This window comes from Alosa pseudoharengus, unplaced genomic scaffold (genome assembly GCF_046254945.1).
Source record: "Alosa pseudoharengus isolate Yale_2024_CS ecotype anadromous, Long Island Sound unplaced genomic scaffold, YU_APseudo_1.1 YU_APseudo_1.1_scf_2, whole genome shotgun sequence".
Classification (NCBI taxonomy): domain Eukaryota; kingdom Metazoa; phylum Chordata; class Actinopteri; order Clupeiformes; family Clupeidae; genus Alosa; species Alosa pseudoharengus.
Window position 1 is genome coordinate 35064963 of NW_027468663.1, and position 14263 is coordinate 35079225.

The 14263-nt window shown below is 43.5% G+C and overlaps 2 protein-coding genes across 5 annotated transcripts; one reads left to right on the plus strand and one right to left on the minus strand.

Annotated features, from left to right (window-relative positions):
- Positions 1 to 217: 217 nt before the first annotated feature.
- Positions 218 to 3822, minus strand: cyp2u1 (cytochrome P450, family 2, subfamily U, polypeptide 1). 2 transcript variants are annotated; one of them, XM_076294781.1, is made up of 5 exons: positions 3258 to 3822; positions 2383 to 3036; positions 2115 to 2276; positions 1852 to 2019; positions 218 to 1346 (listed from the first exon to the last, which is right to left on the minus strand). In XM_076294781.1, exons 1-5 carry the CDS (start codon positions 3700 to 3702, stop codon positions 1168 to 1170), a joined length of 1608 nt encoding a protein of 535 aa, XP_076150896.1. In that variant the 5' UTR covers positions 3703 to 3822; the 3' UTR covers positions 218 to 1167. The 2 variants fall into 2 exon arrangements, with proteins under 2 accessions (XP_076150896.1, XP_076150897.1); XM_076294782.1 differs by having other exon boundaries at positions 1223 to 1346; positions 1852 to 1955.
- A 538-nt stretch (positions 3823 to 4360) lies between these two features.
- ncapg (non-SMC condensin I complex, subunit G) lies at positions 4361 to 14263 on the plus strand. 3 transcript variants are annotated; one of them, XM_076294790.1, is made up of 23 exons: positions 4361 to 4451; positions 5466 to 5583; positions 5716 to 5925; positions 6226 to 6454; positions 6637 to 6782; positions 6935 to 7019; positions 7121 to 7316; positions 7626 to 7775; positions 8019 to 8159; positions 8278 to 8401; positions 8529 to 8618; positions 8955 to 9140; positions 9760 to 9828; positions 10048 to 10158; positions 10270 to 10389; positions 10625 to 10867; positions 11738 to 11919; positions 12138 to 12309; positions 12759 to 12929; positions 13253 to 13376; positions 13480 to 13515; positions 13598 to 13667; positions 13814 to 14263. In XM_076294790.1, exons 2-23 carry the CDS (start codon positions 5476 to 5478, stop codon positions 13953 to 13955), a joined length of 3105 nt encoding a protein of 1034 aa, XP_076150905.1. In that variant the 5' UTR covers positions 4361 to 4451; positions 5466 to 5475; the 3' UTR covers positions 13956 to 14263. The 3 variants fall into 3 exon arrangements, with proteins under 3 accessions (XP_076150905.1, XP_076150907.1, XP_076150906.1); XM_076294791.1 differs by having other exon boundaries at positions 4376 to 4540; XM_076294792.1 differs by lacking the exon at positions 9760 to 9828.

Below are 14263 nucleotides of genomic sequence, written 5' to 3' on the forward strand. Positions count from 1 at the left end.
CACTTAGTTGCAGTACAGAGAATTTCTTGATACATAAACTATCCTTTACAACCTTTGGAAAGAGGTCACCTTCCAGATCTATTTTTTTTTTCAAACTTTTGTCAGGGTTATCTTTTTTTTTTCAAACTTTTGTCAGAGTTATCAATGTATACATTATACAACAAAATAGGACATTTGATTGGGACAGACAAAAGAAACGGCTAGGCCTAGAAATGAGTCAAGATTTTAAACTTGGTTTATTTATTGCTAATATAAAACATTTCTAAAATATTTTTTAATGTGCCAACCAGGGCATTCAACATATTCCCGAACAATACATGAGCAATTTATTATCAGCAGATGAAATGAAATGATACTGTATAATATGTTTACTCATTACTTATGTGCAGTGCAATACAACATTAGTTTTCTTAATTTTGCAAGATGTCAGTTACACATTGCATTGCAGCATTAGCAAATCTTTAAATGAAATTCCCTGATATTATTAAAGTGCAAAATTTTTTAGTGAAAGGCAATCAGCCAAAAGAAATGTCAGTGGTCACCGAATTACCTCCCTTCTTGAGCATTTCAGCTTCCATGGGACAGGGACAAACATTTCTGGACAGGGTCAGCCAAACTAACAGTTTATATTTTAAGGTGGAGTCAGCCATTCTGGTAAATCCCTTCCTTCCATCCCTCTAAAGCAACTCATTTATTGGCTGTAATAGGGTAATGCCAGAGACGTTCTAATGAGGACACACAGCACTCAAAAAATCCTCTATAGAAATGCAGGGGTTAATTGTAACACCAATATGGCAGTTGTCTTCACATAGCCCGCCCCTTCCGCAGCCAAAAGTCGACATGTAAATAAATTGTATCAATCATGTGGTGTGATCTCGCCGCTGTAGTGAGGTTGGTGTCGTAAACCCTTGCACACACAGTTCTGACTGAAATAGATGTCCATTAAGTGCCCAAAGTGCGTTGCAATATGGCCACCAAGTGGAAGGACATGCCTAAATGGACTTTGGTAATACTCAGTCTGAGCTACTTTGTTTCCCATTTACAGACTTAGGACTACACACAAAACCAGAAAGCTAGAGGACCATACAGAGTAATTTCCTGAATTTAACAAATATTTCACATTACAATGGTGGACTTGACCTTTAACACTTTCAGTCAGTGTTGTGTCTAGCGGGGTGTCACACAAACAGTGTACGAGCAAGGGGCCAATGTAAGACCAAAGCGCCCATGCATGGGTGGAGGTGTTTTTTCTTTGGGGAATCTAAATGTGAATGCCTGCATCAGATTGGTGAACATCAGGAAGAGCTCCATCTTGGCAAGCTGCTCTCCCATGCACACTCTGCGGCCTAGAAAAAGCGTGACAGGTGAAATAATAAGCGATAATCTTCACATGTATTGTTATCGTGATTCATGTATATATATGGAGTCATAGTAATATAGTGAGATAAACACTGCATCTTGGAGCACTGGTGCAACATGCGATCACCGAGTTCTTTCCAGGAGATCAATAGTTTCTAATACCTTCAAATTGGATATGAAATGTTAATCAGTTGTTACTCAGTTGTTCTGTTGAGTTTTGGTCTAAAAAACAACAGAACCTTTGCCTATATATTCTTGTATGCACGGAAATGCTCGCACATGATAGAGAATTACTGTAGCATTAATGAAGTGTAGGCTACCTATTAAGTGTAACTGAGAGCATGCTATGGTTATATGGTAGTCATTACCAACTTGATCAGTGAGGGTATACAAAATATGTTTCATAGAGCCTTTCATCACCACAACACATCTAGACAGGATTCAGTCATTGAAAGAAAAATAATGATTATAACATGATCAAATATATCCTACCTATTCCAAATGGAATGAAATACTCTTTTCTCAGCAGTTTTCCCTGTTCATCCAAAAACCTTGAAGGATTGAAGTCATCTGGACTGTCCCAAACAGATGGATCTCTGTGGACAGACCACAGGTTTGGGATGATCACCGTACCTTTTGGAATGGTGTAACCCCGGAACACTGTAAAGAAACCAAACCTGGTTATTGAAATCAGGGCTGGTTTCATTTCTTGTTTTTCATGTTCAAAGAATTCCATGCACAACTAACTTCCTCACCTGTGGTCTGTGAGGCCATGTGAGGAATTGCAAGAGGAACCACCACAGTCATCCGCTGGACCTCCATTATGGTTGCCTCAGTGAATGGCAGGCATCCTTTGTCTGTCAGTGATGGAAACTTGTCTCGGCCAATCACTGCATCAATTTCCTCATGAACTTTCTCTGTGACAAAAAAACTTTAAAACTTTAGGATGGGAATCATGAAATGGGAACACATCTGCAGAAAATGCTGTCATATTGTCACCAGCGAAGTGTGTATCAACTCTACCTTGGATGTCGGGATACAAACACATGTACAATAGCATCCACAACATGGAATTGGTGGTGGTATCTGTTCCTGCAATGAAGAGGTCGCCTATGATGTAAAAAAGGTAGTCCTCTGAGAAGGTGTTCTCAGTGGGGCCTGCTGCAGTCTGCTGGGCCAGCATCTCCACAAGGTACATGTCTATGAGGTCCCTTGGGTTGTCTGGGTCTAGTGTGTCCCTGTGTCTGGCAATGATCCTTTTAAGAAATGCAGTGATGTTGCCCTCGACCTGCCGCAGCTCCCTGAACACCCCACAGGGCAGGTGGTAAAGCCAGGGGAAGATGTTGATGAGTACTGCAGGACTGTTGACACTGATCTCTAGGCCCCGGGCCATAAGATCCAGCAGAGTTCTGAACTCCTGGTCCTGGTGGTGGAAACGCTGCCCCAAGCTAATGGAAGAAATGACGTTGGACACAGCGTTGCTAATTAGTGGAGTAAGGTCAACACCCATTTCTCCAGACTCACTGCTAAGCCTCAATAGTTCACTTTTAACAATAGCCAGACCTTCCAATATGCATGGTTCTAAGCTGAGCTTCCCCAGGCCAAAGCCACGTAAAGTGCTATGGCAAAACTTGCGTTGCTTTCTCCACACTGGGCCATACGGTGCAAAAACGATTCCTGCAAATTAGTGGAGAGAGATATTTAAAATAAATTATATCTTATTTGATACTTTGAACTACAAACACATCTCTGTCATGCTGTCATACTCTGTCAACACAAACTGTGCACTAAAAATCCTAAAAACACGTTACTCATATGATTACATACTTTCAGCTATAACAAACCATCTCAAAGCAATATTGTCTTAATCAGCTTGCCTTGTCTAGATTTAAGAATACCTTTTCTCTTTGTCATGATGGTGATGACTGGAACATCTGGTCTGTCAGAGAACACCTCTGCATGGTTGGAGAGAGCATCTCTGACTACGTCATAGCCAGTCAGCAAAACCATCAGTTGGTTGCCAACAAATATACTGAATATGTTCCCATAGATTTTTGAAAGTTCCATCAGAGCAACTTGGGGCGAAACAGGGTTGGATGTCCTCTTCACATATTCCTCCCGATTTCGACCAAATCGTCTTGAAATGAAAGATGGAATCAAGAAACCTCCAAAATTGCCGACCAAAGGCCATGGCTTAGGACCCGGGGGAATGTTAGAAAAATGTCTAAGTCTTCTGTACTCATGCACACAATAATAAACAAAAATGAACACAGACAATGTCACTATGTTGACAGTAGAAATCACGGAAGAAAACGGGATCTCCTGCCATATATGCCAAAACATTGTGACAGTTTGGTGCACAAATGAGTGAAAACGTACAGCCTTGATCCATATGTCCGGATGATCCTTTATAGATTAGATATATTTTGTTCCTCTTTTAAAAGTGTGCCTACGCTTTGAGTTTCCGCAGCCATGATACAGCGTCAGTCACGCGGTCAAATCTTTTAACTGTTCATTGGTTGGCAAAAAGTTATTTATCGTCGTTGATAGGTCTGAAAAGCAAGGGGCGAGGGACGCACGAACAAAACCACGCCCCACAGCTGTTCGCGCAAATTGAGAAATTCTCAGGATGAAAGCATTTTAGATCTCGATTATGGCAGAACAGAGTTAACAAAGTAATGGCCACCTTACACCAAACAACTTTGCCAGAATGAACTAAACCCCAAGTTTTATTGGCAGACGTGTGTATATAGGTGGTGTGATGGAATGATATGTAGGCTACACTTTTCTTATAGATCTAGAAATCTACTTTCAATCAGAGAAACCTTGAATTGCAACCAGTTGAATACAAAATGACTATCGGAAAGAGTATCGGTATTTAAATGTGTATAAATTATTTCGTCATGTGGGCTATTTGTAAACACTTCATCCGCATTGGCTATTTAACACCAAGCCAGTTGGTGGCGGTATTGCAAAAAAAAATGCATTGCTAACCGTTGAAGAAAGGTGAAGAAGACAATTTAAAAACTGGCGGATAGGATATTCCTACTAAGGAGTCTCGGAATATTTTAGGACAGAAGGACATCGCTAAAGTAAGAGTGATAGTGAATAACGCATCGAGTAAGACAAGCAGTTTTGCTTAAAAGGCAGGAACAGATTACTCCACAAATTCGTACTAAAGGTTGTTGTTTTTGCTGTTGTCTGAACTGTGGGGCGTAGCTTGGGTAGAAGCTAGAAGCTAGTAACGTTAATTTAGCATTTATCTTATCTTTATCGTAGATATTTGCTAACGTTATCTAGCGATCAATAACTATTGCTACCTTCAATAAAAAATGTACATGGCTAATGTTGGCAGTATTTGGCGATAGGCCCAGTTGCCATTATGTATTGAAAATCTATGTTTGTGTTGTCCAGCGTTAGCGCTTCTCGCTAACATCAGTATATATATCTATGGCTAACATTAAGGCTAACAAGCTAACTTTAGATAACGTTCCTTGGGTAAATGCTAGAAGAGGTCACAAACATTGATCTTTCATTATTCAGTGATGTAAGTTGAGTTGAGCATTTGTGTTCATCGAGAATAATTATTGTTATACACTTAAGTCTGTTAATTGAAATGCACTTCCCATGCACCATTTTAGCTTGTGGGTAACACTAGTTGCATCGAGTAACGTAACTTTCTATGATGGGGCTTGGAAAAATAAGGTAACTTTTAAAATGTGCTTTTCCTGGCCGCCGACGAAAATAATAATATTAAGTCCAACACACATGGCATACTTCGCGAAGATCAAACTATTAACGCTGTTGATTTTGCTATTTTTAACAAGCATGTGTGCCCTATGCTAGCAGATTCAGTAACGTTAATTTTAGCGTTACCCTAGCACACATAATGCTTACACAATACCAGAGACGGTAAGGATCTTTGACAATACTATGATATTCCTGCATGTCCTTATTATGTCTATATTTCACTTGCTTATTCTTATATACTATTGTTCTTTTTTTTCGGCATGTCGTGTTCGAAAGAGTCAACAATTTAACTACTAGGAAATCCATTGTCAAGTCAATGTCACTGTAATTCTGCATTGCATTTTTTTTTTACACAGAAAGGCAAACATGACTGCAGACAATGATCTTGAGATAAAGGAGGCCTTTCAGCGGGCACAAAAAGCTCACAACAACAAGGCCAAGCTTGCTGCCAGTTTGAAAAGCAGATACAACAAAGTGAGTACAAGTGGGACAGTCACGTGGATGTACACTAAAGAAGTAGTGTAGTGTGTAGCCTTCTCTTGAATGGTCCCCCTTTGGTTTTTATTTTTCTGTGAGCCTTTAAATCTATTTGATGTGTATCAACAGTTGGAAGACAAAACTGCCTTCCACGAAGAGTTCATCCATTACCTGAAGTATGCCATGATTGTGTACAAACGGGAGCCAGCAGTGGAGAATGTGATTGATTTTGCCACCAAGTTTGCAACCAGTTTTGAGACTACTGTTAGTGAGGGACAAGAAGAGGAGGAAGAGGAAGAAAATCCATTCTTGAACTTCCTGTTCACGTTCCTCTTGGAGGTGAAATTCTGATCTCATAATGTGATTTGGTACAGCGGTGATATTAGTCATGGCCTGATAATTGATTGGTCTGGGTTTGACTCCTGTGCCTGCTCTTGAGAGTCTGTCACTTTGGATAAAAGCGTATGCTAAATATCTTTGTCAACTTTATAAACATTACTTTACAGTGGCATATACGTGCAACATCACTCGTTTTGTATATAATGACATATTTCCTTTATTTATATGCTTATCTGTAAGAGGTTTTATAAACACGCAGCATGTATTGACTAACTCTTACTCTTCTCTTGTCTCTTTCAGTCGCACAATGCTAACAGTCATGCAGTTCGTTTCCGTGTCTGTCAGCTCATCAACAAGCTTTTGGGCAGCATGTCAGAGAATGCCCTTATAGACGACGACCTTTTTGATCGAATTCACGAAACCATGCTGATTCGTGTCACAGACAAATTCCCCAACATCCGCATCCAGGCTGCGCTTGCCATGGCAAGGCTGCAGGAGCCCCAGAATCCAGACTGCCCCACTATGAAAGGTACAAAACTGAGATGCATAGACAGGGTTGCATCCAATGGAAGAACCACAATCAGGATTGACTTCTTATCTGTAAATCACTTAGAGCAGTCTGGCTGTGTTACTGTGCTCCACCAGCATTTGATATTGTGGAGTGTTATCCTCTGTGCTGACGGTTGTGTTCCTCTCTTTGTGCCTGGCAAGCTTACATGCTGATCCTTGAGAACGACTCCAACCCTGAAGTGAGGCGTGCTGTGCTGTCCTGCATTGCTCCCTCTACCATCTCGCTGCCTAAAATCCTGAAGCGTACTAGAGACGTGAAGGAGAAAGTCCGAAAGCTGGCATACGAGGTACGGCGCAGGTTGCTGGGATTTGGCAGTACATGTTTTGAGAGCTCTAATTTTGTCTCTTTTTTTTTTTTTTTTTCCCCGTTGACTTTTTGTGTGAACGTGTCCATGTTGTTCTTTAAGGCTGACCGGCTTGTTTATGACCTATTTTACAGGTCTTGGCAGAGAAGGTGCATATGCGAGCTTTAACCATTGCTCAGAGAGTCAGTCTGCTTCAGCAAGGTCTACATGACTCCTCAGGTAGCTTACACAAACGTGATGCTGAATGATCTCTCGTAAACCTCATGTTTCCGCGCTGGTCAGAGAAAGCTCACTGCTGTATTGTGTGTTTGCATTCTCAGAGTGTGTTAAGGAGGTGGTTAAATGTAACCTGCTTCCTGCATGGTTGCGCCTGCTGGACGGGAAGGTTCTTGATCTCCTACACAGACTGGATGTGGAGAACTGTGCCGAGATTGCTTTTGAGGTTCTCCATGCCCTCTTCTCCAGGGCCGAGAGCCTTGAGGAGCTCCTGCAGGGTGGAGTTAGCCTGGATGGCAGGTAAGAGACAGCTGAGGATTGGGTTGTGGCGTTCAGCCTAAATGACTAAAGTGATGTACCTTGGAAAATAGAATCCCTTTTTGTGTAAAATTGGTATTCTATTTACTTACTTTGTGACAAGGCGCTGGTGGCAACGAAGTAAGAATTGGAATACTAGTTGACAAAAGCATACTAATTGTGAGATCTCTAGCCATTTTGTTGTGTCCTGTCATGAAATCTGTGTGTCACGTATTGTATAATCACAGTCATGTGAGCAAGTCTGTGCAGGTGTTTTGTGTAATATAATCTGTGTGTTCTGCCTGTGTACAGGAAATTGATTCCAGTGGATGCTTTGACCTGTGAGAACGTGCTGTATTGGAGAGCGCTTTGCGAGTTTGTTAAGCAGAAAGGAGACCAGGGAGAGGAGATCTTGGAGCAGTTGGTTCCAGAGGCTGTCATATTTGCAGAGTACCTTTATGGGTATCAAACTTTTATAAGACATGCATATGTACATGGAATATAAATATCTTTATTGAATGTCAAACACTATAAGTATATTATTTGAAATTTGAACACCTGTTTCAAGGAACTTGTTACACACAAACACACTTCTTCAGTACACCATAGTAAAGGTCCACCCAAGTGTCCCACAGTCACAGACAGGCTACAGTGATCTGAAGTGTGTGTGTGTGTGTGTGTGTGTGTGTGTGTGTCTGTGTCTAGCTATTTGAAGCGCATCCCGATACTGGGCGAGGAGCAGATGGCTGATGACACACAGCTGGAGATGGTCCTGACCAGAGAGTTCATCGGCAAGCAGCTCATCCTGCTGGTCGGCTGTCTGGACACAGCTGAGGAGGGCGGACGGTCAGCTCACACCACCCCACCCGGCCTCTCAGATTCTTCTGTCTGATCTCTTGACCGTGATGTTAACTGTGATAACTTGTTGCCCTGGGTTGTTGTGTGTGTTTGTGTGTGTGTGTAGGAAGCGGGTGCTGGCCGTTCTGCAGGAGATGTTGGTACTGCCCAACACACCCATCTCTCTGATCTCCCTGCTGGTGGAGAAACTCATGAATGTGCTGAAAGACGATGACCGGCGCATAGAGATGGTGAGTTGGCTGCTCCTTTCCTACGCTCTGTCCTGAGTGGCCATAGTTGCTCAGGTCTCTGTTGCTGCATGAAGGCATTTACTGCATTTACTAACTGTCACTTGAACCCCAACCCAATCTGCACCAGATTGCTGAGATTATCTCTGAGGTGCGTGAACCCATAGTACATGTCAACGAACCCATTGATGAGAATGAAAACCGGAAGAAACAAGTCAAGGTATGAAATCAATATGCCATAGACCCCACTGCTATAATGATGAAATGTAATTTCACCTTTTATATTATTGTTTATAATTGTAAGTGCTAATTATTCTTGATCACATAGCTATCAGTATAAAATAAATAATTGATCACACATTGAATGACCTCTGTGTATGAAATGCGCTATATAAATAAACTTAATTTGATGATTATTTGAATATCAAATCAGTTATGATGTCTTTGCACTAATTTTCATCACCACACCAACATGATTCCATTTTATTGTGGTCTTGTCCACAATTTCTGCCCTCAAACTCACTCCTGCCCCTTCACCCCTTCTCTTGTTGTCTAGCTGGCAGAGGTGAAGGTCCACATCATGGAGGCCAAGCAGGCCCTAGAGGACTGCATCAGTGCCCAGGACTTCAGCCACGCTGCTGAACTCAAGGACCGCATCTCTGAGCTGGAGACCCGCAGGGCTCAGCTGGTGGCGGAGGCTGCCCAGACCGACAGCAAGGAGAAAGAAGTCCGCGTGGAGAAGGTACAAGTCAGGGCCCTGCTTATCCCACCCTGTCAAAGCCTGGTGTGCATCTTTCAATAACACCACTCCACTGGCATTTTTTGTCCATTACTGAGCTTGAGTGGCTGCTGAGGTTTTCTGAGCTTTTTTGCTAAGAAATTGAAACGGGGGGGGAGAATGTGCATTGAAATTAGAAGCATCTTCAGCACTACCAACCATCATTCTTACAAAGCCCTAATTCTAGCCTTTGAGTGCTTCTGTGTGCGCCTGGGGGCTGAGGCTGTGCTGATCTCCACTGCCTGGGGTGCACTGCTCCACGCCTGACTCTGCTCTTTCCTAATGAACGCTCAGCCACGCTCTGACCTGCAGGCAAGCGCCGCTGCAGCTAACGGTAGTGTTCGCCTCTGATCTTGTGCCGCCTTGGCCTCGGCCTCTGCCTCTGATTGGCTGCTCCATAGCGCACTGAGAGAAATCATGCAGCTGGTGCAGTGCTGGGAATGTAAAATCCAGGAGGTGCTTTTGCGTCAGCTGGTTTGATTCTAGTGTCTAGTTGGAAGTATGTCAGCTCTGAATGGGAACTGCTGAGGCAGATGGTATGACGTGTGTGAATATAACAACAAAGGGATATGTCTTGCATTAGTCCTCACTTTCAGACAGCACAGCCGCATGGGCCCAGTCCGTACTATATGGTGAAAACAGTTTTGTTCAGGTAATTTTTCTCCAGAGGTAATATTTCATCCATTTAACAAGATCATTGGTATTATTGAACAAAGGCACACTGCTCAAATACATGTGTGTAACACAAAGAATGTTGGTGCAGACACAGTACATTGCTAACTGTAATTAATGGGTAAATGAAATGGAGTAGCTCATGTGCTCTGTGTTTAACTTGTAAAGTCTGACTGTTTTCCCTCTTCTGTGTCATCAGAGTGATCCTGAGACCCTGCTCAAATGTCTGACCATGTGTGTGGAGCTCATGAAGCAGATGAACATCAAGAAAGGCATCCGCCCTTCCATCAATGCCCTAATAGAGTCCCTGGTGTGTACACACACACACACACACACACACACACACACACACACACACGTACGGCAAATTGAATATCCTGATACAGATTGAATAATCAGGCTTGTGTGTTTCTCTCCTCAGGTTCTGCCAGGTATTGCCAATCCAAACACAGCGGTGAGGAACATGGCTGTGGTGTGTCTGGGCACATGTGCTCTCCACAGCAAAGACCTGGCCAACAGGCACCTGGTGCTCTTACTGCAGGTACAATACTTACACACACACACACACACACACACACACACACACACACACAATTTACACATGACACACGGCACTTGCGGAAAAAATGTGCACACGTGCAAACTCACTTAAATGAGGTCTGTGCTACACATGTATCCAGACGCCTAACTTCTCTAATACTGTAAGCTCTGTGGGTTTGTATATCTTTCGGGCTGCTGCTGTCATCACTGAGCGACTGAAACTCTCTTCCCTCCAGATCAGTCAGCTGGACGAGCCCAAGATCAGGATAAGTGCTGTGAGGGCTCTGATTGACCAGCTGCTCCTCAACGGCTTGGACATTGTCGGCCAGAGCCCTGCGGCCAAGCCTACTCAGAACACGGATGCACTCAACGATAGTGATTCGCAATCTGACCGCCCAGCTGAAGAGGTGGAGTCGGAGGATGGCCAGAGCACCGTCCAGAGCATCCTTATGATGCTCACAGACTTCCTGGACAGTGAGGTATCACATTTTTACCAGCAAAACTGTGATATTACAAAATATTCCAGAAATGTCGTGTGTGTGTGTGTGTGCGTGTGTGTGTGTGTGTGCGTGTGCGTGTGCGTGTGCGTGTGCGTGTGCGTGTGCGTGTGCGCGTGCGCGTGCGCGTGCGCGCGTGCGTGCGCGTGCGCGCGTGCGCGTGCGCGTGTGCGCGTGCGCGTGCGCGTGTGCGGGTGGTGTATCTGTGTTTGTGCTACTGTGTGAGTTTTCATAAAAGTCTAGTGGGGCTACATACTTACCAAGTTTCATGTTCCCCGGTATTTTGGTGACCCCGGAATCGTTGACCGAAAATGTATGGGAAATACAAAAACAATTGACAACTCCTATATGACCGCTACCTTACCTAAGTCTAATGCTTACCAAATTTTGCACAGATGATCCTCAGAGCACACCTCATCATATTGATCTTTGAAGTTGTTAGTCTGTTACAACTAAATGAAATTGGCGGCAAACGGAAAGTGAAGTCATATGTCAGCAACATTTCTATTGACATTAGACTTGGTACGTGGACAGTGGACACAATCCCCAAATTTGTCCCACCTTCACCAGATCTTTTTTATTTTTTACAGATATCTTTAAAAAAAAAATCCCCTCAAAACCGCTTGTCCACTATAGCCGAAAAGCAAAGCAAGCAAGTAGGAGGTGAACTCACCTCAGCCCATATGTGGCCAATTATCATGAAACGTGTTGTGAGTGCCTACAGACAGTTGTTGCTATAGCGACCACTCCCGGCTGACCTGCCTAGACCCCTCATTGCTGCTTGCAGCTACATTTGATGGCTGTTTCATTTTAAGGCGGGTGCGGATCATTTTCTGTATCTGTCTGTTTCAGGTGGTAGAGTTGCGCACTGAGGTGGCTGAGGGCTTGGCTAAGCTGATGTACTGTGGCCGAATCAGCAGTCCCAAACTGCTGTCGCGCCTGGTGCTGCTGTGGTACAACCCGGTCACAGAGGACGACACCAAGCTGCGCCACTGCCTGGGCGTCTTCCTGCAGCTGTACGCCAGAGAGAGCAGGTACAGTACACCGAACACAATTTTCAGAGGTGTATTCAGAACTGCCATCAATCTCATTAACTTGATATTGTTTTTTCTTTTGTGCATGATTTAAAAACTTAAAAATAAATGCTGAAGACAAATAATTAGCCTTCATCTGTATATTCCTTTGAATGCTATCAGCCTTGTGTGCATGTTTGCCGGGCTGGCATACTGAGTTGTATGTTTAACCCACTCAGGGCTCACCAGGAGTGTATAGAGGAGAGCTTCCTGCCCACCATCCGGACGCTGACCCAGGCACCAGCCACCTCTCCGCTGGCCGAGGTGGACGTCTCCAATGTAGCCGAGCTCCTGACCGAGCTGACCCGCTCCAGCGTCCTCATCAGGCCAAACAAAGACGTGGCCCTGCAGGTGAGGCGCCAGGACTGCCTGCAGATATGTGACCAACTTAGATCAATATTGAGACCAAATCAATAGTGCACCTTGTGTGGCAAGACTGCTGAGCGACTTTTTGCAAATGTGTATCTTCCTGAACATACCATTACCGACCCATTACTGTTTTGTTAAGTTGGTACTTTAAAGAAAATTTTTAATTATGTGTCTTGCTCTAGCATCTTTAATCACCTTTAAATATATGTGCACAATCTTAGGTTTAGATTAGGTTCTGTAGCATTGCCATTGGATGGTTGGACCTCAATACTGCATACAACATAGCAATGCTGAAAAATGTAGCCCATTTATTGTGCTTTACCCACACTCTTTAAAAGACGATTATGCTGTAATGTGCATTTCTGTTTGTTCTCTCTTTTGTGCTTTTTTGCTCTTCCTCTATTCTCTTTACATTCCTCCTGTCTTCTCAGGGATTGTCAGTTCACGATAGCCTGGCCGTGCGTCTGTGTAATGAGATCCTGAGGGACCCGCGGGCCCCAGAGGTCCGCCTCTACACAAAGAGCCTGAGCTGCCTGGAACTGAGCACAGAGGACGGCCCACTCACCAAAGACCTGTTGCTGCTCCTCCAGGAGATCCAAGAGGTTGGCATGAGACAAAGCAGAGAGAACAAAGAACATATGATGTGCCTTTTCAGGTTTTCAAAGAAGAATCCTTTAAACATCCTGTTGATCGCCTAACCCTAAAGAAGATATGGCAGTGCACTTTATTAACCAGCTAGCTAAATCCCAAAACAAAGGGGTTTAGTGTATCTGATGCAGTCAGTACATGTATCTGAAAGCACTGTATGAATAAGCCATATACTGACTGTTTGTAAAAGAATAGATAGTTTTTAAATGAGCAGCTGAATATAACAGCTTTGATTGTTCATTCATCGATCCCCTCCGTGTTCTTTGGTCGTTCGCAGGAGGTAAAGGATAAGATCTGCCTTCGGGCGCTGGAGAAGATCACCAGTCGACTGAAATGTAACCAGAAGAAGGATCCTAAAACTCAGGACACCACGCTGCAGGCTCTCGATGAGAACGCAGGGGGTCAGTGGATTAGACAGCCTCCGCATGCTGACATACTGAAGCATTCACAACACGTTAAAAAACTTTGGCTTAACTACTTCGTATTTTTTTTTTTTATGTGCAGATGTTGAAGATATCGGTGTCAAGAGGCCAAGGAGAGGTTTGTGATTTTTTTTTCAATAACTCTTCATTTGAGTGCTGATGTGATAATCATTGCCTGATAACTTCACACTCTCTCACAGGAGGTCAGAAGAAAACTGCAGTTGCCAGGGCCAGGAAAGGCAGCAAAGCACGGGAGTCCTCAGAGGAAAGGTGGGTTCTGGACCACTTGCATCAAAGAAACTGTTCATGCTGTGCTGGCTGTGTGTTCCCTTGTCTGCATGTCTATGATGTCAGGTGCAGTGCTAGTCATGTGTTCAGACTTAAGAGCCTTTGGGATCTCCTTTGTTCCTCTGCAGTGATGGGGAAAATATCCCTGACACACCTGTGGTTCAAAGACCAACCCGTCGGGGGAAGGCAGCGGCTGCTGCTGCTGCTACAGCAGACAAGACTAAGCAAGACTTGGCCACCCTCTTGGACCAAGAAGCAAATGGTTCATAGATGACCGATTCTGGTTAGACTCAGTAGCTATATTGTCTGTGAGGTTTTACAACTTGGGTTTCAAGCCCATTTACATAACCTTTTTCCTGTTAGCACTTGGTTCATACTGTACTGTTCAGGTGGTCTTGGTGTTACAATGCTCTATGGCAGGAAGAATGAGCCCTACTTTACAAAAAAAATATCTTTACAATTTCTACAACCTCAACCTTGTACACATTTTAATATTTCACACAAATAACCCTATACAGTGTATTAAACGTTTAAATATTATACCATGTTTATTTGGTTAATAAATAAATTCAACACAA

Coding starts and splice junctions, on each gene's coding strand:
- ncapg (XM_076294790.1), top strand. CDS start 5,476: ATGACTGCAGACAATGATCTTGAGATAAAGGAGGCCTTTCAGCGGGCA. Junction 6,783..6,934: donor TCCGAAAGCTGGCATACGAG/GTACGGCGCAGG, acceptor CCTATTTTACAG/GTCTTGGCAGAGAAGGTGCA. Junction 13,516..13,597: donor TGTCAAGAGGCCAAGGAGAG/GTTTGTGATTTT, acceptor ACTCTCTCACAG/GAGGTCAGAAGAAAACTGCA.
- cyp2u1 (XM_076294781.1), bottom strand. CDS start 3,702: ATGTTTTGGCATATATGGCAGGAGATCCCGTTTTCTTCCGTGATTTCT. Junction 2,020..2,114: donor CATGGCCTCACAGACCACAG/GTGAGGAAGTTA, acceptor GTTTCTTTACAG/TGTTCCGGGGTTACACCATT. Junction 1,347..1,851: donor TTTCATTCCATTTGGAATAG/GTAGGATATATT, acceptor CGCTTTTTCTAG/GCCGCAGAGTGTGCATGGGA.